This window comes from Callospermophilus lateralis, chromosome 11 (genome assembly GCF_048772815.1).
Source record: "Callospermophilus lateralis isolate mCalLat2 chromosome 11, mCalLat2.hap1, whole genome shotgun sequence".
Taxonomy (NCBI): domain Eukaryota; kingdom Metazoa; phylum Chordata; class Mammalia; order Rodentia; family Sciuridae; genus Callospermophilus; species Callospermophilus lateralis.
The window spans coordinates 14,157,095-14,184,460 of NC_135315.1; the positions used below are offsets into that span (position 1 = coordinate 14,157,095).

The 27,366-nt window shown below is 38.2% G+C and overlaps 1 protein-coding gene across 3 annotated transcripts in view; it reads left to right on the top strand.

Moving 5' to 3' along the window:
- Positions 1-17,926: 17,926 nt before the first annotated feature.
- Positions 17,927-27,366, top strand: part of Smurf2 (SMAD specific E3 ubiquitin protein ligase 2) — a 106,494-nt gene continuing 97,054 nt past the window's right edge. Inside the window, exons 1-3 of one of the 3 annotated variants that reach the window (XM_077110498.1) lie at positions 18,124-18,200; positions 26,840-26,935; positions 27,016-27,198. In XM_077110498.1, the coding sequence (XP_076966613.1) occupies positions 27,180-27,198 (19 nt within the window). In that variant the 5' untranslated portion in view covers positions 18,124-18,200; positions 26,840-26,935; positions 27,016-27,179. Of the gene's footprint in view, positions 18,201-26,839; positions 26,936-27,015; positions 27,199-27,366 lie in introns of all 3 variants that reach the window. The other 2 variants (XM_077110499.1, XM_076869723.1) reach the window with 2 other exon arrangements.

Below are 27,366 nucleotides of genomic sequence, written 5' to 3' on the forward strand. Positions count from 1 at the left end.
AAGATACATGTTTACTAATACAAAGTTGGACACAATATAAATATTAAGCCATTTGAGAATGGATGATAAATCATGTATATTTACACAATAAAATGTGACAGATACTAATTTGTGTTCAAATAATATTTAATGATATAGAAACAGTGAAAAATCTAAATATAAAACTAATTTTAGCTGGGTGCAGTGGCGCCTGCCTGTAATCCCAGTGGCTTGGGAAGCTGAGGCAGGAGGATCAGGAGTTCAAAGCCAGCCTCAGCAAAAAGGGAGGCACTAGGCAACCAAGTTAGAGCCAGTCTAAATAAAAAACAAAACAAAAAAAAAAAAGGGCAGAGGCTCAGAGGTTGAGTGCCCCAGGGTTCCATCCTCTGTACCAAAACAACATCAACAACAAAAAAACCCCAAAGTAATAACAAGCTGATTTTAAAAATAATCCTAACATTAAAAATTGGCTGGGCACAGTGGTTCACACCTGTAATCCCAGCAGCTCTGGAGGCTGAGGTGGAAAAGCAAATTCAAAGCCAACCTCAGCAAAGGTGAGGCGCAAAGCAACTCAGTGAGACCCTGTCTCTAAATAAAATACAAAATAGGGCTGGGGATGTGCCTCAGTGGTTGAGTGACCCTGAGCTCAATCCCTAGTACCCTCCCCAAAAAATAATTGGTTAGAAATCATATATTAATAGTGATTGCATCTGAGTATTTTAAATTTTCTTCTTGGGTATTTTTCTGATTTTCCAAGTTTCCTATATTGAACTTGTATTACTTTTATAATCAGAAAAAAATTAACTAAAAATATCTATGTTTACATAGCATAAGGAAAAAAGGAAATATACCAAAATAATAAGAAAGGTTATCTTTGATGGTAGATAATAAGATATTTTTATTTTCTCCTTTAGAGTGTTCACCATTTTCCAAATTTTATAATAAGCAATTATTACTCTTACAATAAACATTTAACAACATTGATCTCCATTGGCTAGATGACACTCTATATTCATTTTACTATTATTTCAAAATGAATGTTTAGTACATAAACTATCACATCATGCATATTATTTTGTAATTTATTTTCCTTTAATGCTATGAACACTTTATGTTGTTAAGCATTCATCCAAATATCATTTTAATGACCGTATAATATTTCTTATAGCTTTTGTCATATTCAGATGATTTTATTTTTATTTTTCAAATTCATACTCTGCTCCAGTGAACATTCTTGCTCACAAATCATGTTCAGAGAGTCCTCCAATTTTTGAGTTCTCTACAATTCCTGAGTAAGTATAAGCAGTCTTGGGTTTCTCTCAAGAACAATAGGGCATTTATCCTCTCCCCAGGCAGGCGGTCTGGCCTGTGCCCCTCCAACTTGAATATGCATGTCGTCACGTAGACATCTTTTTAAATGGCAGGTTCTGGTTGGGTAGGTCTGAGCTGGGACCTGTGGGTCTAGCACTGTTCTGATGGACCTCCCGTGAAATTCATGCTGCAGTTCTACACCACACTTTGAAGAGCTGGTTCATAGCCAGCCTGTCCTCTGCGGATTCAAAACTCAAAAAAACTTTCTCATGTCTGAAAGTCTGTCTCAATATAATTCCAATCCCAGCCTTACTGCATTGGTCCTGGGTCCTTCCTGCAGAACCACATGGAACAAGTTTAATTCTGTTGAACTTGACAGTTTATCAGGACTTTTAAGGCAGCTGTTAGGATCCCCTGAATCTCTTTCTTAGCTTCTTCAAACATTCTCACAGGACATGATTTGAAGTCCCATAGTATTTGGGGGCAGGGTAGGGTGGTACTGAACTCAGGGGCACTTGACCATTGAGCCACATCCCCAGCCTATTTTGTATTTTATTTAGAGACAGGGTCTCACTGAGTTGCTTAGCACTTGGCTTTTGCTGAGGCTGGCTTTGAACTCTTGATCCTCTTGTCTCAGCCTCCCAAGCTGCTGGGATTACAGGTGTTTGCCCAGCCCCTTAGCATTTTGATTCCTCTCTCACTATCCCTTGGACAGTTTAGTACCTAGGACTTTACCTGTTGCTTGCAGTGTGGACTGATGGGCTGTGATTAGAGGGGGACCATGCTGCTTCTCATCCTCAGTGGAATTCTGCTGTAATTCACCCAAAAGCCCATCTTACTAGAATGACTCAGACTGAGCCCATTGTCAACTAAAAGCCTGAAGTCATTTCCACAGCGGCTGTTGTTGACTAACATCTCCCTCAACTTCTACTTGAACAGTTGACTCTTTGGACCTAAGACACCCAAGGGACCCTGTTGAGCTCCAGTTTTCTCACAGACTCAGAGAGGTACTATGACCACAGGGAGGGGGCGGTGTTGACTTAGGGAATCCCTTCACTATTTGGAGGTGTCCCTGATACTTGCAAATTGCACCTTTATCTGTTTCATGTAGGAATCCTGTTATTGACAGACATTTCTTTCTTTTTGTTTTAATGATAATACATTTTTATAGACCTTTATTTTATTTATTTATTTTTATGTGGTGCTGAAGATTGAACCCATTAAGCCACAATCCCGGTCCTATTGACAGACATTTCTGAAGAAAGAATTCTATAGAATCTAGAGTTGATGATAATGAAGGTTTTATTTTTAGCTTCTTGAAGCGGGTTTTCTCCTGTATAACCATTCCTCTTCCTCTGTCCATTCATCCCATATGGGGTAAAATAGGAATTAGTAATATATAACATTACTAATATATGCAATATGACTCTAATATACGCTCTTAGTAGAAAATGGAGAACACATCAAAATTGAAGAAAATGAAAATCCTGTAGGATGCTATCATCTGGAGGCTGCTACTGTCAACATTTGGTATCTTTTTTGTCTTTCTTATTTGAATATTTTACTTGCTAAAATTTAATTTTGTTTTTAGTACTTGAAATTGAACCCAGGGGCCCTTTACCTCTGGGCTACACCCTTAGTCCTTTTTTGTTTTATATTTTGAGACGGGGTCTCACTAATTTGCCCAGGCTCCCAAGTAGCCGGGATTCGAGGCATGTGTCACCATGCTTGGCAAAACTCAGTATTTTAACTCTTTTATTACATGAACAGTAAGTGTTCATTATAACTGGGTGTGGTGGCACGTACCTATAATACCAGCTACTCAAGAGGCTGAGGCCAAAAGACCACAGTTCAAGTCTAGCCTAGGCAACTTAGCAAGATCCTGTCTCAAAACAGAAATTTAAAGGGTCAGGAATATAGCTCAGCAGTAGAAAGAGCTCGCCTAGCATGCATGAGGCTCTGGGTTCATTTCCTAGTACAAAATCTAAATGTTTATTATAGAAAAAGTATAAAATGCAACATATAAAAGAAGAAATAGAAATCCCTATGGTCCCATTATCTAGAAACTATCTCTAGTTACATTTTGATGTTTCCTTTAAGATATTTAAATCTGCATATAGATTATATTTTTTGTTAAGAAATGGATTTGTATGACTAATAAAAGCATAAAATAATAGAAATGAATTTATACAGTAGCAGGATATCATAAAGGGTTTTTTACTTGACATGTTAGGAGGCTTTTTCCCATGTCAAGAAATATAAATATTTGAATATTCTATATATTTAAATATGTGAATATATTCTGTATATTTAATACATATGTTTCTACAATATTATTTTAATGGTTATATATATTCTATAGTATGAGTGTACCATAATCTATTTCACTGATCTCCTATGATTAGACATAAAGATAGCTTCAAATATTTTGCTATTTATTTCAAACAGAATCATTCCACTCAATCATGAATTCTTTTGTGAGCAGGCACCGAGGGTCAAACCCAGGGCCTTGTGAATGTGGGACAAGCACTATACCACCGAGCTACATCTCCATCCACAATCACATGTTCTTAACTTCATTGTAAATATGTGCTGCTCAATGAAGCCTAATCCTTAAACTTAACTTCATTACAAATATACACTTCAATATATGGATATAGTTTACCTGCTTGGTATTTTTAGTGGCCCTATGACATTCTATAAAATTGAACATCTTAGAGCTGGGCATGGTGGTGCACTTCAATGACTGGGGGAAGATGGGTGTTGAGGCAGGGGGATAGAAAATTTGAGGCCAGCCTCAGCAGTTTAGAGAGGCCCTAAATGACTTAGTGAGCTCCTGTTTCAAAAAAAAAAAAAAAAAAAGAAAGAAAGAAAGAAAGAAAGAAAAGAAAAGTGGTGGCAATGTGGTTCACTGGTAAAGCACCCCTGGGTTTGATCCCCAATACCATAAATAAATAAATAAATAAATTGTAGGGCTGGCATGTAGTTCAGTGATAAAGTGCTTACCTCTCATGAGCCAACCCCTGGAATCCATCCTTAGCACCTAAAGAAAAGAAAAAAAAAAAAAAGGATTATACTGTAGATTACTTAGCTATAATGTAATTAAAAATGGTACATTAGAAATTGCTATTTCCAAAAAGGAAATTTTACAGTGAACACTAAATTACCCAGCATATAGCTTGATTTTTTAAAAAATATTTTTAGTTGTAGATGGACACAATGCCTTTTTTGTTTATTTATTTATACATGATACTGAGGATGGAACCCAGTGCCTCACACATGCTAGGCAAACGCCCCTCCACTGAGCTACACCCCCAGGCCGATGGCTTGTTTTTATTCTCTGTATTTTTGTATTCTATGTATTTTCTGTATTCATACTCATGCAGATTTCTATATTCTTGCTTCTTCCCAAGAACACACTAGATAATGGAGCCAGCAGAACCACCTTATTTCGGGCCACTTGGCTCTGTGGTGGGCCCACTCACCTGGGTGTACTGGGAGAGACAGGTCTCTGCACTGTTCAGCAGGAGAAGAATTCCCTCTTCTTTCTTGACTGGCTGAATTGCTTTTCATGGCTTCAGTTCTATGGAAAACTATTTTTGAGAGTGTTGAGTGAACTGACTCTGTATGTTTTCCCATTGTGAGGATTTACTCTGGAAGAATATTATTTCACCTGTATTTAGAGAAACTTGCTTGTTTTGGCAAATGTTCTCTTGGTATGAGGATTCACGTGAGCTGAATTTCATGTTCTGAAATGCTGCAGGCCAGGCTCCATGCTGGGTCAGTTCATACCCCAAGACTGCACATTTATGAATGGGCTCATAACTCACTGCTTTTCTTTAGACATTAACTCTAGAATGATGTACATGCCTACATACAGTCACAGATTTAAATTCTGAATGATAGCTGTGAATGAGTTCAGATGAATTCAGAACAAAGACCTATGGGTCTTTTCAGATGAATTAGTTCACAACGTTTTAATAATTTTGTGAATAAAAGTTTCTAATATGGAGGGGAAACTCCCTTGGGCCCTATAAAGATATCATGTCATTTGAAGGGTATTTTTAAAGACAGCTACTTGATAATTAAGAAAGAATTCTATTCATTTCAAGCTTACGAGGTTTGGTGCAATAAATATTTGTTGAATGAATGTGTAGCTTATATTTATTTTGCCAGGTTAGTAGAAACTCTGCGTCTGGATGATTGCCATATAGAGTATGTTTTGAAGCAGGACACAAATAGTCTGGGTGGAATTTTGTCTTTGGGTTTAAATATTTGGTTTTCAGGTGTTCTCCTCATGGGGTCTGGTCTTATCCTAGCCTTATCTGTTGACCATAGTGCTAGTTTTATTTTAAACTCTGCCTCCATGTCCTGCTTCTTGTCCTTACTTGTTAACTCTGGCTAAGAGTTTTTGTCTTTGAGAAACCTAGGTGATGTGGGACATGAAATAAGCCAACCTTCTGAACACCCCCTGAACTCAACTGTGGGAATGGGGCCTTAGAATATCAATCTTTCATGGAAGGAAAAAAGAAAACCTTTTTTTTTTTTTTTTTTAAAAGCTCAGTTCTTGTTCAAAAAAATCACTCTTCCTAGATCCTAGCTAGGTCTCAAGAGGCCTTATGGATTTCTTCCCCCCCTTTCAGAACCCTGCCTGGACTCTGTGTGAACAAGCCCAGGTTGGAGGGATGGAGGGTAAGGGCCCATGAGGAGCAAAGGCAAGCCACCCCAGCCGAGGCCATCTTAGACCAGGCAGTCCTCAGACGACTTGCCAGCTGATCAAAGAGCCATGAGAGAGTCCAGATGAAATCAGAAGCCCAGCCCAAATTTCTGACCCATATAATTGTGAGCTAAATAAATCACTGTGGGTTTACTCATTGAATTTTGAGGTTGTTTGTTGGTATTGCAAAAGTTTACTTGATGAGACAAATTGTGGAGCTGTCTTGTTCTTCTCTAACAACCTCAGCTTCCCTACCACAGCACTTAACTGTAGTGGTCAAGGTCTTGGGCATGTAATCACAGACCTGGACCTGTATCCAGTCTCTTCCCTCATTGGCTTTGTGACCTTGGAAAAGTCCCTTTCCTCTCTCTACTTTTATGTTCTCATCTGTAAAACATGGAAACTAATATTGTCTCACAATATCACTTGTGGTTACTTATCCAATATCCACTCCTGTTCCCCATACTTCCTTCTTGACAGATCTCTGATTTTACTCAGGTCAAGATGGGGAGGTCGTTCCTGGTTCATCTCATCTAATCTTGAAAATTCCATTTCTTTTCCTTGATTTTTCTCTGTCTTCTTTGGTTTTAAGTCCATTCTCTTTTCTAATGCTTAGTTTAAGAGTGAGCATTTTTAAAAATTCTGACGGAAGGAAACATGCTGCTGTGGATGCTTCTGGCAAAAATTTCTTTACTCCTGTGAAGAAGACTGAGGAAGAGATGCTGTTTCTTAAGATTTTTTGGTCTGGGTGTAAGTCTTGAAGTGGGAGCCGCCATCTTGTAGTCTTGGAGAGAGTTACTTGGGGTCAAAGCCAAGCCGTGAAGAAGGCAGAGGCATGAGACAGAAAGAACCTGGGACCCTAAAAAAATTATTAAACTATTGAAACTTCAACCATGTAATCTACCCTATCTCAAAACTACTTGTCAGCAAAGGTGATTAATCTTTATTGTTTAAGCCTGAGTCAGGTTATTTAGTCCTAATTAACCTAAGCACCCTAGATGATCTTCCTTAGATGATGTAGCACACAGAAACTCTATGGATGAAGCTCTTATTATGGTTATATTGGTTTTTTGGTGGGTGGATGTGGTACTGGAGATTGAACCCAGGACGTTGTACATGCTAGGCAAGTGCTCTACCACTGAGCTACATCCCTAGCCTGGTTGCTTTGGAGTCTTTCCTTCAACTTCTAAGTGGTTTCTGATTTCACAGCTTTTGGGAAAAATGACTTATGACTCCTCTTCATCCTCTCAGATTTAATACTTTCCTTTCTACTTATGCCTTTAGTTCTGGAGCAGGGGTAGGCACTATGGCCAGTGAGCCAAAAACTAGCCCCACTGCATGCTTTTGTAAATAACATTGCATTAGAACACAGCCATACCCATTCATGATTGGCTGCTTCTGTGTTAAAACCTGAGTAGTAGGGGCTGGGGTTATGGCTCAGCAGTAGAGTGCTCACCTAGCATGTGCAAGACCCTGAGTTCAATTCTCAGCACCACATAAAAATAAATAAATAAAACAAAGGTATTAAGATAAATAAATAAATAAATGATTTTGAAAACTTAAAAAAAAAAAAAAAAAACTTGAGTAGTAGCAATGGATATTCTATGGCCCTCAAACCCTAAAATATTTTTCATCTGACCCTTTACAAAAGTTTGTCAATCTTGCCTGTTCTGCAGCCAATGCTTTGCTGCCTCGGTGAAGATTCATGTGGGACCTAGTTAACTGCAACTTCCACCAGATAGATTTTGCTTCACTGAATGATTAGTTAAGATACTTGTGGGCAAGTTACTGAAAACCTTACCCAAGGTGGTGGTTAAGGAATGGCTGGATACAGGGCCTCACATAGGATAATCAAGATCAGAATTCTCTCTGTGTCTCTCGGTCTCTCTTCCTCTGTGTTGAATCTTAGCTCAGAGTGTCTACCATTGTGGGCCACAATAGGGCCCAGAAGTATCTGTTCTTGGTTCGTGTTCAGTGGAAAAGAGGTGACATCTTTTTTTGAACTGTTCAGTAAAACTGGAGAATCACTGGATTGAGGATCTCAGTACTGAAAAGTCACGCTATGAAGCAATAGATAGTTTTTCTTATCCTTTGTATAGCACATTCAAAACATGTCCTTGTTGGTTATCTGTCCTCCTCCACTAGATTACACACTCTAGGAGCAGTGCTCAGCCACCTGGTATATTCTTAGAATATATTATTTCGAACAAAAGAACCCAGAAATATATTTCATTTAACAATTGAGATTAGGGTATTCCTCATACATATTTTTTTTCTTTTAAAATTCATACATATTTATATTATAAACATTCCTTTATGTCACTAAGTAAATGAAGTATGAAAACCTGTACAGAAAGCATGCATGCCAAATTCATGATGGTTGTTTCCTCTAGGGAGAAAGGGAGGGAGGGAGGGAGGCAGGGAGGAGAATTTTCATGTTTTTTAAATATAAAAACATCTGAAGAAAAAAAAATAAAGTCTTTGGGAACACGATTTTCCATGGTTACATAATGGTTTATCATATGACTATACCAATTATTTTAAAACCAATCTCCTTTTGTACATTTAAATTGCTTTCAATTTGTTGTTCTTGTAAATAGTATTGAGATGAATAACCTTGCATATGTCTTTATGCATACCTCTGATTATTTTCTTAGAATAGATTCCTAGGAATGGAATTATAGGGTGTAACATGTGTTTTGATATTTATTTGTAAATTCCTTTTCAGTATGGTTAAAATCAATTCAGTGGGTAAGATTTTAAACCCACAATAACAAGTTATAAAAAAGGAATGACCACTGAAGGTCTAACCAAAAACAATTATAGAGAAATTCTAGTTCTAGTATATACATATTTTTTCTTTTCCTGAAATGGGGTCTTGCCTGGTTGCCCAGGCTGGTCTTGAACATTTGAGTTCAAGCTATCCTCCCACCTCAGCCTCCCATTATCAGAAGATGATTGGAGATGACTTTTTTTTGAGTCTGCTCATGTTGCTCAGTTGTCCCAAGTTAAGTGGCACTACAAATATGTGCCACCCTGCTGAGCAAGTTCTAGTGTCTGTCTTTATGCACCTCTATAGGTAAGGGACTCTTCTTGCTCCATAAATATCTCAACAGTTACAATATCAGCTTTCCCAGGAAATGGATACATTTAAACATTTCCTCTATCATCATTTGGGAAGTAGAAAATGACATCGCTTTAGAGGGATTTGAAAAATTCATTGAGTCTACTCTGAATGAACAGCAGGGGACTTTGTTTCTGACTTGATCCTTGATGTTACCTTCCTATAGAAGAGGATAAATTAATGTGAAGCGCCTGACTTCTCCATCTTTTTAAAATTCATTCAGGACTTGGAAAGATAGACCAACTCCCCTCACTGTGAAGTTTAGAGATTCTCTTAGAATTCAGTTACCTGAGCTGGGCCGGTGGTGCATGCTGGTAATCTCAGCTGCTTAGGAGGCCGAGGCAGGAGGATTGCAAGTTCAAAGCCAGCCTCAGTCTGAAGGGGAGCAGAGAAACTGACCATGATGGGAACATGAAAGATGACAGCCTTGAGTCCTTTGGCACAGGTTGAGCAGAGAAAGAGGAAATGAAGCTGAAGAGGCAAGCAAGGCCCTGGCAGCAACAGGAATGCCATTCAAAGCCATTTGGACTGCTTCCTCAAGGGAAGGAGCAACCATTGAGGGATTATAAGTAACAGTTTGACATTGACCCATGGGCTTAGGAGTCACGTTGATCTCATTCTGGCCCGTATTCTCTGCATTACCCATCAAGACTGCATCATACAAATATTTCCACATCTCCTCCCATCCCACCCTTAGAGAATCGCATTGTAGCTACTACAGTTTTGTATTTTGAAGATGATTGGAGATGACTTTTTTTTGAGTCTGCTCATGTTGCTCAGTTGTCCAAAGTAGTTGCAGTGGAGTGATTCCCCCCCCCCTCCCTTTCCCTGGGGGCTGAGGCTGCTACCTCATCCTGAAAAGATGTGTTGCTTCATGATATCAGCTTACAGCAAAACATGCACAGATAACTTTTCAAACATTTCGTTGTAATACTTCCGTGCTTAAATCACCAAATTGGCTTTGGAAAATATGCAATCTCTTCAAATTACATTCTCTTTCAACTGAGAATTCATAGTGTAACAGGCTAGTTTGTATACTTAAGACATTTGAAAATGGGTTCACACAAGTGACCTAATGTTACATTATTTTCTGTTTATAAAATATCACAGTATTGTAAATGCGACAAATAATGAAAATCAGCTGGGAAATGGACTTTGCCACCTGCATTGTATATGACAAGGTATGTATGGAACTTAGTGGTTGGATCAGTTTCCTAGGCTCCCCATGACAAAGTACAAGTTGAGTGGCTTAAAACAACAGAAATTTATCCTCCCACCCTTCTGAAGGCTTGAAGTTCAAAGTCAAGGTGTTCCCTCTGAGACTCTGGGTAGACTCTTTCCTTGCCCCTTCCTAGCTTCTGGTGGGAGACAGCATCCCTGGTGATCTTTGGCTCCCAGTTGTATCTGTTCAATCTCTGTCTCTGCCACCACTCGGTACTGTTTCTGTGTACCCCTGTCTTTACATGGCATTTTTCTCTTACAAAAACTCCACTCATGTTGAAGTAGGACCCATTCTATGGCCTCATTGTAACTTGATTACATCTGCAAAGACCCTATTTCCAGATAAAGTCATGTTCACAGGTACCCAGGGGTTAGGCCATCAACACATCTTTGGTGGGAGGAGGGCAATTCAACACATAACAGAGGTTGTCTATCTCACTATCTACTGGAAACATGAATTTGGGATATAAGATCTGTCCAATTCTGATACTTAGGCACAGGACATGATGGTCACCTTCAGCCAAAACCAGGTAAGTGTGGGAGGATTGGAAGAGGGTCCTGTGGCATCAGATCTTTCCACTCTTATGAAGGTCAGATGGACTGTTGAGATGACCACTGTAGAAACTGGTTGAAGAACTGGTTGGGTAAAGAAAGGTCTAAAGGGTAATGCACGCAAAATCTGATACTGGGCAAACCACAAAGACCACTGGTGGGGAATCCAGTGAGTAATGAACATTCTGGAGGTGTATGGGTGGATGGTCCTCCCCTCTAGATCAGCAACGTGAAAAAGACATAGAAAGCAAATCATATTTGTAATTTCGAATTATCTAGTAACCATATTGCAAAAAGTAAAAATAGGTGAATTTAACTTGAATGCTAAAGTTTATTTAACTCAATATTTCTTATGATACTTGCCTATAATCCCAATGACTCTGGAGGCTAAAGCAGGAGGATCACAAGTTCAAGGCCCTAAATCAACTTAGCAAGACCTGACTCAAAAAATTAGAAGGGCTGGGGGTGCAGCTCAGTGGTAAAGCGCCTCTGAGTTCAATCCCTGGTATCAAAAAAAAAAAAAAAAAAAAAAAAATCCTAAATATTAATTCAACTTGTTATCATTAAAAAATATTAATAAGATATTTTGCTTTTTTTTTCCACACCAAGTCTTTAAATACAATGTGTATTTTACACTTACAGCAGCACATCTCGCTATTTCAAGTGCATAATAGCATGTGTATTAAATTGATGGGGATTCTAGTAGTGCTGCCTTTTAGTGAAAAAGTCCAAACCACAGGCTGGTTGCTGGTGGTTTGGACCTTATCTGGAGAAGAACAGGCAAGCCTGAAGAGGGAAGGGGTTCCAAATGGAGATAAAGTGAATGCAAAGAACAGGTCACACTAAAATTTGGAATCCCTTGGAGATGAAGTTTAATAAGTACACCTGGCCAGAAGTGCTGGCAGAGAATTTGTTCATGCCTCTGTATCTCCTTCAGGGTGAGGAAGCTTGTTTTCAGCTTCTCTCAGTCTGCTTTATCAGTCTCTTTGGAGAGAACCATTTCCTCTTTTATTGATCTATTTGAAAGGCCTTAAAAAGACTTCCTCGGTTGCTAACTCTATGCCCTCTCAACTCAGGTCCCACGGCTCAGTTTTCCAGGGGGATCCATCACACATTCCAAGGAGAGAAAAATCTGGTGTCAGGCATGATGGTGCATGCCTGTAATCCCAGCTACTCAGGAGGCTAAAGCAGAAGAGTAGCAAATTTGAGGTCAGGCTGGGCAGCTGAGGCAAGACCATGTCTCAAAATAGAAAATGAAAAAGGGATGGGGATGTAACTCAGTGGGAGACTATCCCCGAGTTCAATTCCCAGTACTGAAATTAGAGAAAAAGGAAAAAGGATCATCATCATGGTCACCACCATCATCATCTGTTTGACTTCTTGGTTAGCTATCCACCCTTAGCTCCATTGAGGTCAGGCTTGCCTATGACAAACATGGCTACCCAGACATGTCCCTGGTGGAAGGCAGTTGTTCTCAAAGTGGATTATCTGCACCAGCAATATTAGAAAGCAAATTCATGGGCCTCTTCCCAACCAAGTAAATGGGAACTTCTGGGGTTGGAATCCAGGATGTTATTTCAGAGTCATAGGTGAGGGCAGGTTTCCTTAGAAGGGGATGTGTGTAGGGACTGCCAGTTCAGAATGCCAAGATAGAGGGCAAGGAGATCTGTAGTGATGGAGCCCAGTTCTGCTGAGAGGTGGGGATCATAGAAGTGGCCCTAGAGAACAGCTCAGAATGTGACTTAATCCTAACTCTGTCAGAACGGGACTGTGTTGTCCATGACGGTTTTTATGAACCCAAATTTGAGTTCAAAAAAACTAGGACAGGCAGAGGCAGAGGATAAAATGAGTATAAAGGTGGGCGGGAAGGTTAGGTTGATGGCAGTAACTACGGGGGGTGCTGTTTTATCAGTTTCAAGCTCAATTGCAAGAAACTAGACCTAAGGTTAAATTAAGTTAAATCCATGATATTTTAAAAATGAAAAAAAAAATGTTGATTTTTACACAGTGGTATAAACTGCTGAGTGCCCAAGGCTTGCTTTTCCAATAGTGCATACACTGTATTAAATTTGAAATTGACACTATAAAAATAGCTTTACAGGAGTACCACTATTAACATAACCTTACCTCAGACAGACTTTTTATTGCTGGAGACAACTCTTCCATGTGAAAAAACATATTAATGGCTGGAGCAGAAGAAATACCAACTACAGATGGTAAGCATTTTCTTGCAAAGTCACATCAAATTTAACATTAGCTCTGGAAAACAGGAACATGTTTAAAACAAAAGATTTTAAGTAGTTGCATAACTGTGTAGATTTTCACCTATGGTCCAGGAGACCATCATAAAGAGTACCATTTTAAGTGCTTAGTAAAATACATTAATGAAAAAGTACAAAGCTTTTGCTCAAAAATTATATTTAATCATTGCTATTATAGCATTTTCATTGGAAGTTTCTACTAAATGGTATTTATGGAAAAAATTGATTTTATTGCTATGAAATAGGTGATGTTAGTATACTTGAGACAGATGCCTGAAATAATGATTTGATAAAAAGTATACAATTCTACCCCAGAGCAAATTAAGAGCCATAAGGGAGAGTTGGGGTTGTGGCTCAGTGGTAGAGTGCCCTTCTAGCATGCAGGAGGCACTGGGTTCAATCCTCAGCACCATATTAATGTAAAATAAAGATATTGTGTCCACCTAAAACTTAAAAATAAATATTTTTTAAAAAAGCCATAAGGGAATAAGATGCCTTTGAAAAGATTTTCTGCATTTCCCCATCCATTAAGGGTATGTACAGCCACAATTTATGTTCGAAGTGGATTTCTATTTTAGGGAGAAAGCGAAGGCTGAATTTCATAAGAATTCTAATTCCTCCTTTTCTAAAAAACACATCTAAACGTGTTGCTATGTTGAAGTGAGGTAGTACATTGAATGCTGAAATTTAATCTGATGAAGGTTGAGCTTTTCTTAATAGTGTAACTCAGGATACTGCGTTGACCCTGAGGAGCAGCATCACCTGAGAACTTGTTAGAAATGTAAATACCAGTGTTCAATTCTAGTCGGACCCCATCATGCCTTCCGCAGTGGGATGCACCAATCTGTTTAGCAAGCTCCTCAGGTGATTCTGATGCATGCTGAAGTTTGAGAACCACTGGAGTTAGTAGTCCCTAATTGGTTGTGGGTCAGAGTCCCCTATGAAGTTTTATAAGCACTCCTGAAACCAACTTCAAGAAATTCTGATTCAGAAGACCTGGGATGGGCTTAGGAACCTGTATTTTCAACACCAAATAATCTAAGGAGCTACTAAGCTTTTTAACCAAAAGCATTATTAGCTAAATTAAGTCTATGTCAATACAAGTTCTCCATCTCTCCCTCGTTCGCTATTTTTATTCCTTTCCTTCTTTTCCTTCCCCAAATTCTCTTCTACTAGTCTGAGCTTTAATTATTACTTTTTTCCATCACAGTATCTTTCAAGGCCTAGTATAGTGTTGTGGTACATAGAAAGAGCTCAAAAAGTATTGGATGAGGGCTGGGGTTTGTAGCTCAGTGGTAAAGTGCTTGCCTAGCATGAGTGAGGCCCTGGGTTTGATTCTCAGCACCATATAAAATCAAATAAACAAAAGTTAAATTCTTTAAAAAAAAGGTCTTGGATGATCTGGCTTGGTGGTACACATACATCTGTAATCCCAGCGGCTCTGGAGGCTGAAGCAGGCGTTCAAAGCCAGCCTCAGCAATTTAGTGAGGCCCTAAGCAACTCAGTGAGTTCCTGTTTCTAAATAAAATACAAAAAAAAAAAAAAGGGCTGGGGATGTGACTCAGTAGTTAAGTGCCCCTGGGTTCAATCCTTGGTACCAAAAAAAAAAAAAAAAAAAAAAAAGGTGAATGAATGAATCTCATAGAATTTATTGTAGAATGGCCCTATCTTCATGTTCAATGCTATTTTCCTTTTCTGAAAGATTTTTCTGCTTGAATGAATATAAGCAATATTATGTAAGATTCTCAACCCCCAGTTAATTTTCTTCTTTGTCCTTCTGAAGTTCCAGGTATCAATTGATAATTTCCTGCATATTTTCATTATAATGTACACTTTCAAAATATCTTAAAGGAGGGGGGGGACATATATATATGTGTTTTTTTTTCTTTTCTTTTTATTAGACATATTTATTCTTTTTTTGTTCTTTTTGGTTATACATCAATGTTTTTTGATATATTATACATACATGGAGTATAACTTCCTGTTCTTGTGGTTGTATGTGATGTGGAGTTACACTGGTCATGTATTCATTTTAGGAAAGTTATGTCTGATAGATTCTACTCTCACCCTGCTTAAAGTGGATCAAAGACCTAGGCATTAGACCAGAGACTCTGCACCTACCAGAAGAAAAAGTAGGCCCCAATCTTCATCATGTTGGCTTAGGAACTGACTTCCTCAACAAGACTTCTAAAGCGCAAGAAGTAAAATCAAGACTCAATAAATGGGATGGTATAAAATTAAAAATCTTCACAACAAAGGGAACAATCAAGAATGTGAAGAGAGCACCTACTGAATGGGAGAAAAATCTTTGCCAACTGTACCTCAGAGCATTAATCTCCAGGACATATAAATATATAAAAATTCATATAAATTTATAAATATATATGAATATATATATATGTGTGTGTGTGTGTGTGTGTGTGTGTGTGTTAGTTGGTTAGTTTAAAGGCTTCTGGCCCAAGCATCTCTGTAGTCTGGGCCTGTACTAGTTGAGGCCATTAAATTCATTGAATTAAGAGATGCATTCAAAATGACTTTCCTATTAGTACTATTCCACTTTGTCATTTGTCTTACTTTATTATAAACCTCTGATTACTTATTTTACATTAAATATTTTTTTAAATATTTATTTTTTAGTTGTAGTTGGACACAATACCTTTATTTTACTTATTCATTTTTATGTGGTGCTGAGGATCCAACCCAGGGTCCCACACATGCGAGGTGAGCGCTCTACCGCTGAGCCACAACCCCAACCCTCCATTAAATATTTAAAATCTGTCAAATAACATTTAACATGGTAAGAATAACAACAATAATAAAATGAACATCTTTTAAAAAGATTATTCCTGGTATATTGAATGATTTTAAAATATTATTCTTATCTGAATTTTTGTTTTAAACTATAGGTTTAAACTTACAAGCAAGTCTAAACAGAGTTCCTCCTTTGCATATTATGCCTGGATCCATTTCCCTGTACTGTCATTTATACATTTGAATGTACTACTTTAAATTTCACAACAAGCAGTCTTCTCCCAGGCTCCCTATCACCTAAAATACTAACTTATATTACCTAATACAAAGCTACAAATTATGTCAGTGGGTGTTTGGAACAAAGTGTGTGCCATAAGGCAAATGTGTATGTATTCATCAGTTTGCTAAGTTCATTGTCACTGTTTAGCCTCTTACATACTGAGAGCACCTATTGTTTAAATTGATTCTTGTATCATCAGATCTTCTGTAGTACAAGGAAGCATTTCTAAAGAACTGTGTTCACTGCTTTGCACATACTAGGTACTTAGCATTTATTGAATGAATTTCTAGCACTGTCCCTTATATTTTTAGTCTGACTTCTGGAACATTATATAATTTGAGGATCCCTTTAGTTGTAGGGGTGTCTCCAGACCGATGAAACGCTCTTGGAGGTAACTTCATCTGGAGAATGAAGTGACGTCCCTGATGAATTAAATGCAACAAATTACATTGATTAGAATTAAAATATATTAGACTTTATTAAACATTTTTCATTTCAGTAGGTATAACTGCCTTAAGCAAAGCTAACAAAGCACACATACACAAATTTCTCACGCTGTAGTTTTCATTGTAGTACTTTGGCACTACATACAACTTTTATTCTGATTTTAAACTGCATTGTACATAAACTCTTCATGTTACATGATGGTCCTAATTGCCATTTAAATGACTATAAAAAATCCATACAGTTGATGTAACTCACCATTAGGCTCTTTTCCCATCCCCTTTTTGTTATTAGCCAAAACTTTGCAAAGAATATTTTCTGTATTATTTGTCAAGAATAAATTCCTAGCAGTGCAATTACAGGGTCAAAGGGTAAGTCATATTTATTTTTATTTTTTTCGACTTTTTCCTCCCAAGATAACGAAACAAACAGTACTGTACAAAAAGCTTTTCACAAGTCTCTCTAAGGCTTATCTTATTAACAATCGTTTATGGTATTAGTATCATCTCCCTATCCTTGTGCTGCAGCTGGAAAAAGAACCTGGGCCGGAGAGTAACCTGATCTCGTCCACCAGGTGAGTCCAGGGTGGAGGAGGCAACTACAATACTAGGAGCAAAGCACTCCAGGGGATTTGCTGTAACACTGAGTATGGAATATAGTCCCTTCGCTCGCCTGAGAGACGATAAATTGGGAATGGGGGGTGGGGGTGGGCAACCGAGTCGGTTCTAACTTTGCTCGCCTTGGCCTCTTAGAGCACCCTGCACGCAAGTGGGCGTATAATAAATGCGGTCTTTTCTGCGCGGACACAAGCGCTCCTTAAACGGGCTGCACACAGTACCTCTAGGTGCCGCCAAGCTGCCGCAGTTTTGCGGCTTTGCGGGATCCTACGCTAAGCCCCGAGCCCGACCCAGGGCAGCAGCGCATTCGTTCCCCGCGGGCCCGCGCCCCGGGCACCCGGCGCGCGCCCGCGCCTCGCCCAGGCCCCGCCCCGCCAGCTCCGCCTCCTGTCTCCTCCCCGCCCCCCGAGCCGACGAGTGGTGGCGGCGGCGGCCCCAGGACCCGGTTCCCTCAGACAAGAGGGCGGGTGAAGGAGGAAGCGGCCGAGCCCCGGGTCCTGCTCCGGCGCGCCGAGCACCGCCTGCCTCAGCCGACTAGCCTCGTCGGCTCTGGGGTTCGCCGAGCCGGGTGGAGGGGAAAGGCCGCGGCGGCCGCGAGGCGGCGGCGGGGGCGCGGGCGGCGGCGGCGCGGCCGCGGCTGCCGCTTTGTTGTGCGGCCGGGGCCGGGGAAGGAGAAGTGGGAGGAGGGGGGAGCTCAGCGTCCCGCTCCCCCAGCGGCTCATGGCGACGACGCTCGGCACATCCGGGACCCTCCGGCCCAGGCGGCCGCGGCGCCGGCTGCTCGGGCCCCAGCCCCGGCCGCTGTGGTGACTCCGCCGCGCCTTGCCGTCGCCCCCGCCCCGCCCGCCGGCCCGGAGCGCCGCCGCCGCCGCCGCCCCCGCCGCCGGGGACATGTCTAACCCCGGAGGCCGGAGGAACGGGCCCGTCAAGCTGCGCCTGACAGGTGAGGGGGGCGGCGGGCGGCGGGGCAGCGGCGGGGTGGGCCAGCCGGCGGGGGGTGCCTGTGGCCTTGGGCAGGGCCAGGGTCGCGATCAATGGTGCTTCGGGGGTCGCAGCGTGGGAAGGCCTAGTTCAGGGAGAGTCGTGGGACGACCACTCGCACGGGTTTGGAAATTCTTGAAAAAGCCAGGAGGTCTTTTGTGGAGGGGAGGGGTACGCCGGGCCGAATCTCTGGCGGATCTGAGGTCGGGACGTCTGGGCGGAGGAGCTCGCCTCTCTCCCCCACCGCGACCGCGAGCAGCCCCTGGGCTGCTGCCCAGGTGGGGTCGTGAAGGGGATTATTGAATCCGGTTGCTGACTGCGCGCAGTAAACACTCCTTAAAGATGGAGTGCTTAACGGGAGGGTGTGTGTGTGTGTTCCCGGGTTGTTAACTTGGACACCCACTTATGCCCGCGTGCAAAACCTTGACTCTCTGCTGCCGGCCAGTGTGGCCAGTGCCACACACCTTAAACGCACGTCTAAGGAGAGGGAAGGAGACTGAGGTTGACTTTTTCCGGTGTGTCTGCCTGATCCCACAACTTGGGCTTATTGTACACTCTGTGTTTTGGAAGTGTTTGATTGTAGGGTAGCATGTTTTGGGTTGTTCCTTGTAGGCCGCAGAATGTGGCTCACAGTCTGACTTTAGATCTGCTGTAGAAACACTTTTTTTTTGCGGGGGGCGGGGGGTAACATTTCTAAGTATGTGCTCCATACAAACTTTCAAGCAAACTTTCTCTCATTCTCTCCCCTCTCCCCCTTCCCTTTTCTAAATGGAAAAGAATGTCCAGAGGGGTTTGCTAGATAGAAGACTATTCTTACAAAGTGTTTACAATTCCATGTGCATGAAATCTTTAACGTTACAGGTATGTTTTGTTTACGTTGCCGTTTTTAGTATTATATGAACTTGTCAGCTTCATTTTAAGGAAAAAAATTATTTGGTTTGAAAGTGTAATTGAAATCAGTGTAGTTACAGTAGTTTCATCATTTACCATTGATAAGTTGTCCCCGATTATGTTCGGATGTGTGTTGAGTAAATTTTCCTTAGAGGATTTGTGTGGATGTGCCCGAGTGTAAGAATAAACTGTAATTATGTTTGCCCACAGTAGACTTTGAGATTTATATGGACTAATTTTCTAGTTGAATACTCATGGCACATCCCGGTCCACTGGCTGAACTTTCTAGATAAAAACTTGCATTGAGTTTGGTATTTGAGAATTTGGTATTTGAGCTTGAATGTATGTTGCCTGCAATTAAAAAAAAAAAATTACTTTCTTTACAGTTTTGCTTTCTTTAGGGAATATTGCAAAGAATCATTAACTAAGTGGTTCTTAATAGAAACCCTAGGTTGGGGGATGCATGTCCTTACCTTCCTTTCAATTTCCTTACTTTGGGGAAGTCAGTGGAAACCTTTATAAGGGATCTTTGTTGCTTTAGTTTATCTGTTGTTGTTCTTATCAGGAGTCAGTTCTGTGCTAGCAGTCCTGGAAGGAATCTCTGAATCCTAGGTGTGCAAAAACTATTGAAACAGAATGTTGTCATTTATTTCCCTCTAGGCTATATACATACAGAGAAAATAAGGGAGAAAACAGGGATTTTGATTTTCTGCAGGTAATATGAGTTTTGAGGCTTTTAGTGTGATTCACTAGATCTTGAAGTATTTTTCTGTGGCTTCCTTACTGCATGTGATTCATTATAAAAAATTCATAAGCAAAGTTTGTTAGGAAAGATTACACTTAGTTTTGGGGGTGGGGAAAGGAAACATTGAACTAAATAGAATGATTTTGTATATTTAGATTTTTCTGAAGAATTTTAAATACAATTGTAAAACAGCCCACATACTCTTATAGTTTCTTAAAGCCATTGGGAATTTGCCTCTGAATAGTTTTAAAGTTTGACAAATATTAACAACACCCCCTCCCCCACCATGTCTTTTGGTTACATATGATGGAATTTCTCCTGTTTTGCCAGAAAAGTTATCTTATATTTTTTCAGTTTTGTTCATCATTTACAAATTAGATAGTATAGATTTTAACAAATAGATCTCAAGAACTGGATTCAATTAGCAGCTTTTTAGGACATAAACATTAAAGAGTTAGATGGAAAAGATTGTTTTGACTGACTGGATAAATGACAGGGCTGTGTTTGATGTTCATCCAGGAATTGGTCTGGAGCTGGTGCCCAACTTCTCAGTCCATCTTGAGGAGCCAAATAAAATATTTAACCTAGGCCTCATTTTATTTTATTTTTTTAAAAAGTTGATTCTTTGTTAAGACCTTAAGAAATGTTTGGCATACCTTTAGACGAAGCGTTTAACAGTTCATTTAGATCTGGGTTTCCTAATGGAAGGAAAAAAATTACCAAAAAAAAAAAACAAAAAAAAAAAAAACCCCAACCCAAAACAAAACAAAACCCTCAGAAAACAGCACATCCCACAGTGAATTTTGTTTGCTTTACAGTACATTTGGGTTGTAAGATGTTTTGAAATTATTATTCTGTGCTTTCAGTTCATACCATACTAATATTTAAATTTGTAGTGTGCCTTTTATTCCAAAGTGCTTTATGAACTCAATTATATCCTTAATGTATAATTGCTCATTTACTGAAAGGTGGTAACAATTCTTTATTTACTTTTTAGATGCTAACATATCTTGCAGGAACACACACACTCTGAAGGATAAGTATTTAAGTCACGATATCTCTGTCCACAATAGATAATAAGAGTTTTCCACATATTGTTCCTAAAACCACAATTAATTAATGAACTGTGGTATTTTTTTTTTTGGTGCTAAGAAAGTCAGGCTAATCCCAAATTTGAGCTTCCTTAGAACATTGATGGTTAAAATCTGATTTGGTCCATCAAATTACTTTTTTTTTTTTTTTTTTTTTTTAGGGGGAGAGAGAATTTCAATATTTACTTTTTAGTTTTCGGTGGACACAACATCTTTGTTTGTATGTGGTGCTGAGGCTTGAACCTGGGCCGCATGCATGCCAGGCGAGTGGGCTACCGCTTGAGCCACATCCCCTGCCCTCAAATTACTTCTTTATGACACATTAACACTTGATCATTAAAATGGTCTGTGTGGCAATACTATCAATTTTTGACTAGTATTTCTAGTGCAAATTGATTCTACAAAGTGTAATTGGTATAGAATGCTTATCTGATACAGGGTTTTCTTACAACAGTAAGAAATGGTTTGTATAGAAAGTACTCTTTATGTTTGCTTATAGTAAAAACAAAAAGGAGAGCATATATATATATTTTTAAATACCATATTGTTTTTAAAAAAACAAAGGCTGGAAAAAGCAGTTCAGTGTAATTTCTATTATTTTAAATTCTTAGATATGGAGAAATAGTAGGTTATTTCTCTAGAACATTTATTTGAGACTTTTTGTAAGTTTGATGTTTTTGTATGCTATTTCTCATCTTATTATCTTATAAAAATCTTGGTAGTAAGGTTAACTGGATCTATAAATTAAAGAAAATTAATTTTAAATTCCTACTTTATTCTGGTTAATGTTATTTAATTGTGTATTTTATTGATAACAAACCTTTAAAAATTACAACTTGATTGCACCTTGCAGGTTTCTGTACCCCATAATGACTTCTTTTAGGGGACATTAGTGATTGATTTGAAAGTCCCCAGTTCATATTATTTTCTTGGTTTCTGAGGAGGAAGCCAGTGTGGCTTTGCTCTTTCCTTTTCTCTTAAGTTCTCTCTTGTTGTCCTTTGGATAGGGAGCAGAACATGCCTAGGTGCTTCACACAGTTTGGGTTTCTTGGTGAGTGAAGTGTGTGTGTGAGTGTGTGTGTGTGTGTCTGTGTGTTTTAATCATGGCTTCTACTTTTTTCTGTTAGTTGACTATTATCGTCACAACATTTATTTAGCATATAATTCAATTTTCAAGGTAAATGAAAGGTCACACTTAAGGAACACAAATATTTTATTTTAGTCATTTTTGGTGAGAGCCTTTTAAAGATATAGTATTCCTACTTTTTAAAAATAGGCCATACTTAACAGACTGTAATGTTGTCCTTGTGATTCATTATTATGAATATAAATTGTTGTATAATTACAATAGGGCAGAGTGAGAATATCATCATGGTCTGTACTATTTGACCCTGGCTAAATATGATATGTTGTTTAACTTTGTGTTCTTACTGATTTTTCTCTCTTGACTTTTTTTTTTTTTTTTTGCTGTTACTTTCATGTTAGGAATCCTGGATCCTTGTAATACACTATTGTAATCAGCATTATTACATATTTATGACACAAATGTATTAAGTGCAAGACATTGTCATGTTCACATCTATTATCACTTTTTAATTCTCACAATAGCTCTGTGAAATAAGAGATTAAGTACATGTTAGAACCCAAATTATCTGTCTCTATAGAAAGGCTGTTTAAAATGAATTAAGAGTTGTGTGGATAAACAAAATAAATACATTACATTCATTTGGAATTACCTTCACCCCTTGCAGTTCTTTCTTACCTTTTAAGGTTCAACTCAAGGATTACCATTATCCCTAGAACTTTTCCTGACCTGTATTGACCCCTATGACTCTTAAGAAATTCTTTCTCCATTATCAAACCTAACTCCTGGTAGGCATTTATTGTAAATATGTACGCTGTAAAGTCCATGAAGGCAAGGTCCTTGTGTCAGCATGGATTATGAGCTTTTTAGTTTTTTATTGAATGAATGCAGAGATACAAGTAGTTCTGTATATAGTTGTACATGATTTGTTATGGCTAATGCACTGGATGTGAGTCATGAGATGAGGCTATTGACAAATTAGCCTATTTAGGATATTCCTATAGGTTTCCAAGAAGTTCGATTAAAAATAAAACTTATTTTAAGATGGTGGGAACCATTAAAGTATTAGAAGCTTTGGTATATTTTCTAATTAAAAACAGTCCGAGGGGCTGGGACTGTAGCTCAGTGGCAGAGTGCTTGCCTAGCATGTGTGAGGCACTGGGTTTGATCCTAAGTACCACATAAAAATAAGCAAATAAAGGCATTCTGTTAATCTACAACTAAAATAAATAAATAAATAAAATAATAAAATTAAAAAAAAAAGGTTTATTAAAAAAAAAAAAAACAGTCTGGGAATGACTCGGAGGATAGGATTCCAATAGGATCTGTGAAGACCGGCTCTAAGATAATCAGTTTAGGGGGTTTGATAGTGACTATTGTTCAGGTTTTTTTTTTTTTTTTTTGTTCTAACACTTCCAAATTTTGTTATTACAAATAATTTCTGTAAACATCTTGGTATAGATAACTTTAATTTTAAAAAAATTACTATGTTTTAGGATATTTCCAAAGAAAGTGTGTTTGTTACTGGGTTTAGGTGTATTGATATTTTTTAGGTTCTTGACTAAATTTTCTTTAGGCTGATTTCTAAAAGAGTTGTGCCTATTAGAGCAGTAATGAATGAATAGTGTCTTTAAAAACAAAACAAAAAAACTATCCCATCATAAGAATTGGCTTTTATTTTAAAAAGTCTTTGTTAGTTTGTTATTTATGTTTTATGTTAGTTTTATTATTTAAACGTTTACTTATGAAGTTGAATATTTTCTTCTGCTTACTAATTATATTTTTCATTGTTGAGTTGTTTGACCTTGTTCTAGGTATCTGTTAGGGACTTAGTGTTTTTCTTATTGATCTGCCTGAGACTTTAAAATATATTAATCTGTTGTCATATTTGATACAAACATCTCTATTGTACTCTTTGTCTTTTAATTTTGACTGTTTTTGGACATGCAGAAATTTGTTATTTTAGGAGTCAAATTTGTTCGACTTTTGTGAAGTTTTTTTTTTGTTATTTTTATTTTATTTGTTGTAATTGTTATTTTTATACTTAGGAAGTCCCATTTCTTTGAGAAACTTGGTATTTAAATTCATTTTATTTTAGTGTTTTTAAAAAATGGTGTAAGAAGCTAGGAGTGGTGATGCATGCCTAAAATTCCACTGAGGCAGGAGGATCGAAAGTTTAAGACCAGACTCAGTATTTTAGTGAGACTGTTTAAAAGTAAAGAGTAAAAAAAGGACTGGAAATGTAGCTTGGTGGCAGAGCATCCCTTAGTGTTCAATCCCCAGTAACTCCCCCCAAGAGATTTAAGAAACCATTTACCTTCAAATTGCCATTTTAGCCTGCTCATCAATATTTATTAACCAATTCTTCTTTTCCACAGTGTTTGTGATATTTATTTCAGTTTAATTACTGAGAGTCAAATCTGTCTCTTGATAATGCTATAGTGTTTTTATTATTATAGCATTATAATTTAATTTAATATTCTCACTGTGGCATAGGAGTGTAGGTCAGTCAGTGGTAGAGTGCATTTGTTTAGCATTCTGAGACCCTGGGTTTAAATTGCCAGCCCCCCAAACCCTCCCACAAAAAAATCCCATTAGGCCAAAATATTTTTTTTTTCACTAATTTGCTCTGTGTGTGTGTGTGTGTGTGTATGCATGCACACGCACACACGGGATACATGTGTTTTACCAGGAATAGAATCAGGAGCTCTACCACTGCCTCATCCCCTAAGTTGCCCCAGGCTGGCCTTGAATTTGAGCTCCTCCTGCCCCAGCTTCCTGAGTCTGGGATTATAGGCCTGTGGCACTGTGCCTGGCTCACTCATTTGCTTTTTGGTATAAATATGGAACTTTAAAGAGAAATTTTATTTGTATTATTATGAGAATTGCACTTTGTGAAAACAAGGTATTTAAGTGTACTTTGTTTTCTCACCCAAGAGACTGCTTTTTTAAATTTTATTTTATTTTTTTACATTTCTTCAAGATTTGATCCATTTTGATTAGGATAGTTTTATAATTTTCTTCTTGTATTTTAACTTAATTTCAGCTAACTTATATTTCTGGTACTTATTGTTATTTTCTAATCTTAGCTATAACTTGTACGTAGGAATGCAGTTACATGTTTTTTTGCTTTATTAGAGCAATTTTCCCAGGTAGACATTGAGCTTATTAATATTTCACTTGATGCTAGTTTTTCTAGTGATCAGTTTTTGGCATTTTATTTTTTAAATAATTTTCAGTTGTGATGGACACAATACCTTTATTTATTTTTTTATGTGTTGCTGCTGGTCGAACCCAGTGCCTCACACATGCTAGGCAAGTGCTCTATCACTGAGCTACAGCCCCAGCCAAGTTTTGGGTACATTTTACAATTGACCATAAATATCAAAAAATTTTTTTGCTGGCCATAGTAATGCATGCCTCGAACTTGCAATCTTCTAGCCTCAGCCCCCTGAGTAGCTGGGATTATAGGTTTGAGCCACATGCCCAGCTGATAATTTTTATTACAGTGCCATGAATGGAGAAATAGTGTATGTGAAAAATATAAGAAATCAGAATAAGCCTAGTTTGTGCCTTACATTTTTCTTTTTAAAATTTTTATTGCATACCTCAAATTTTCAAATTAGTTTTCATTTCTTACTGATGAATGTGGATTGCCGCAAGTTTGACTTTAATAAAGTTTACCTGTCTACCAGCCATCAGCCCCTTCAAATCAGTTTTGGAAAAGGTGGGATATAAAGAAAAACATATCTGTTATTACACATTATGCACATGTATTGAAACATCCCACTATACCCCATAAATATGTACAATTATTATGTGTCAATTAAAAAAGAGTAAATATCTAAAATGTGACCACAGAAAGGGTTGTTCTGTTAAATGTGGGTTGGATTATGAGTACTTACTGCTTTTGCTTATTTTTTTCTACAAGTCAAAAGAAAGAAAATTATATTAAAATCTAACTAGACTATTTTGGCGACTGCATTCCTGAGAACTGTCACAAAGCAGAAACCCATAATGGAGATTATATTTGTCTATCTTCCTTCCTTCCTGCCTTTCTTTCTTTCTTCTTTGTACATGATAGCAGAATGCATTTCAGTTCATAGTATACAAATGGAGCACAGTTTTCCATTTCTTTGCTTGTACACAAAATAGAGTCACACCATTCATGTCTTTATACATGTACCTAGGGTTGTATTTTCTCTGTAAGATATACTTGGTAATTTTGTGGAAGGCAGTCAGAATATTGTGGAAAGAGTATAGAATCTGGAGACAGAAAATTTGGGTTCACATCCTAATTATGCCACTTACAAGTTTTGTGCCCTGAAGCAAATCACGCATTTTCTCTGTGCCTGTGCCTTTAGTTATAAATGCATGTTTAAAGTGACAGTGTTATTTTAAAAATTTGCAAGATAAGAAATAGTGTATGTGAAAAATACTGTTTAATCTGTAAAGTTTTATATTAATGTATTTTGTTATTTTTGACCAAGATTGTGTTAAAATAAATCAGAGCCAATTTTCTATTTTATATGAGCAGATACAGATTACAGTGACTAATACAGATATTGATTTAAATGATATGCATTGCTGGTGGGACTGCAAATTGGTGCAACCACTCTGGAAAGCAGTAGGAGATTCTTTAGAAAACTTGGAATGGAATCACCATTGACCAAGTTTAAGTCTTTAGGCATATATCCTAAAGACTTAAAATCAGTATAGTGTAGTGATATGGCCACATCAGTGTTTATAGCAGCTCAATTCACAATACCTATGCTATGGAACCAACCTAGGTGCCCTTCAACAGATGAATGGATAAAGAAACTGGTGTATATACACATTGGAATATTACTCAGTCATAAAGAAGAATGAAATTATGGCATTTGCTGGTAAGTGGAGACTATTATGCTGAGTGAAATAAGCTAATCCTCAAAACCCAAAGATCATATATGTTCTCTCTGATATGCAGATGCTGACTCACAATTGGAGGGCTATGGAGCCGGAGGTTCATGGATTGGATGGGGAAATGGGGAACATGGCAATGGAAAAGACAGAATGAATTGGACAAAACTTTCCCGTGTTCGTATATGAATACATGATCAGTGTAACTCCACATCATGTATAACCACAAGAATGGGAAGTTATACTCCATGTATGTATAACATGTCAAAATACATTCTACTGACATGTGTAACTAAAAAAGAATAAATAAAAAAATTGAAAAAAATGATCTGTCTATTAAGATAGGCATAAAATATTTTGTGTACCTTGGAGTACCAGTGTATCGTAAGGTGTTTAAATAACTGTATTTGTGCTATTG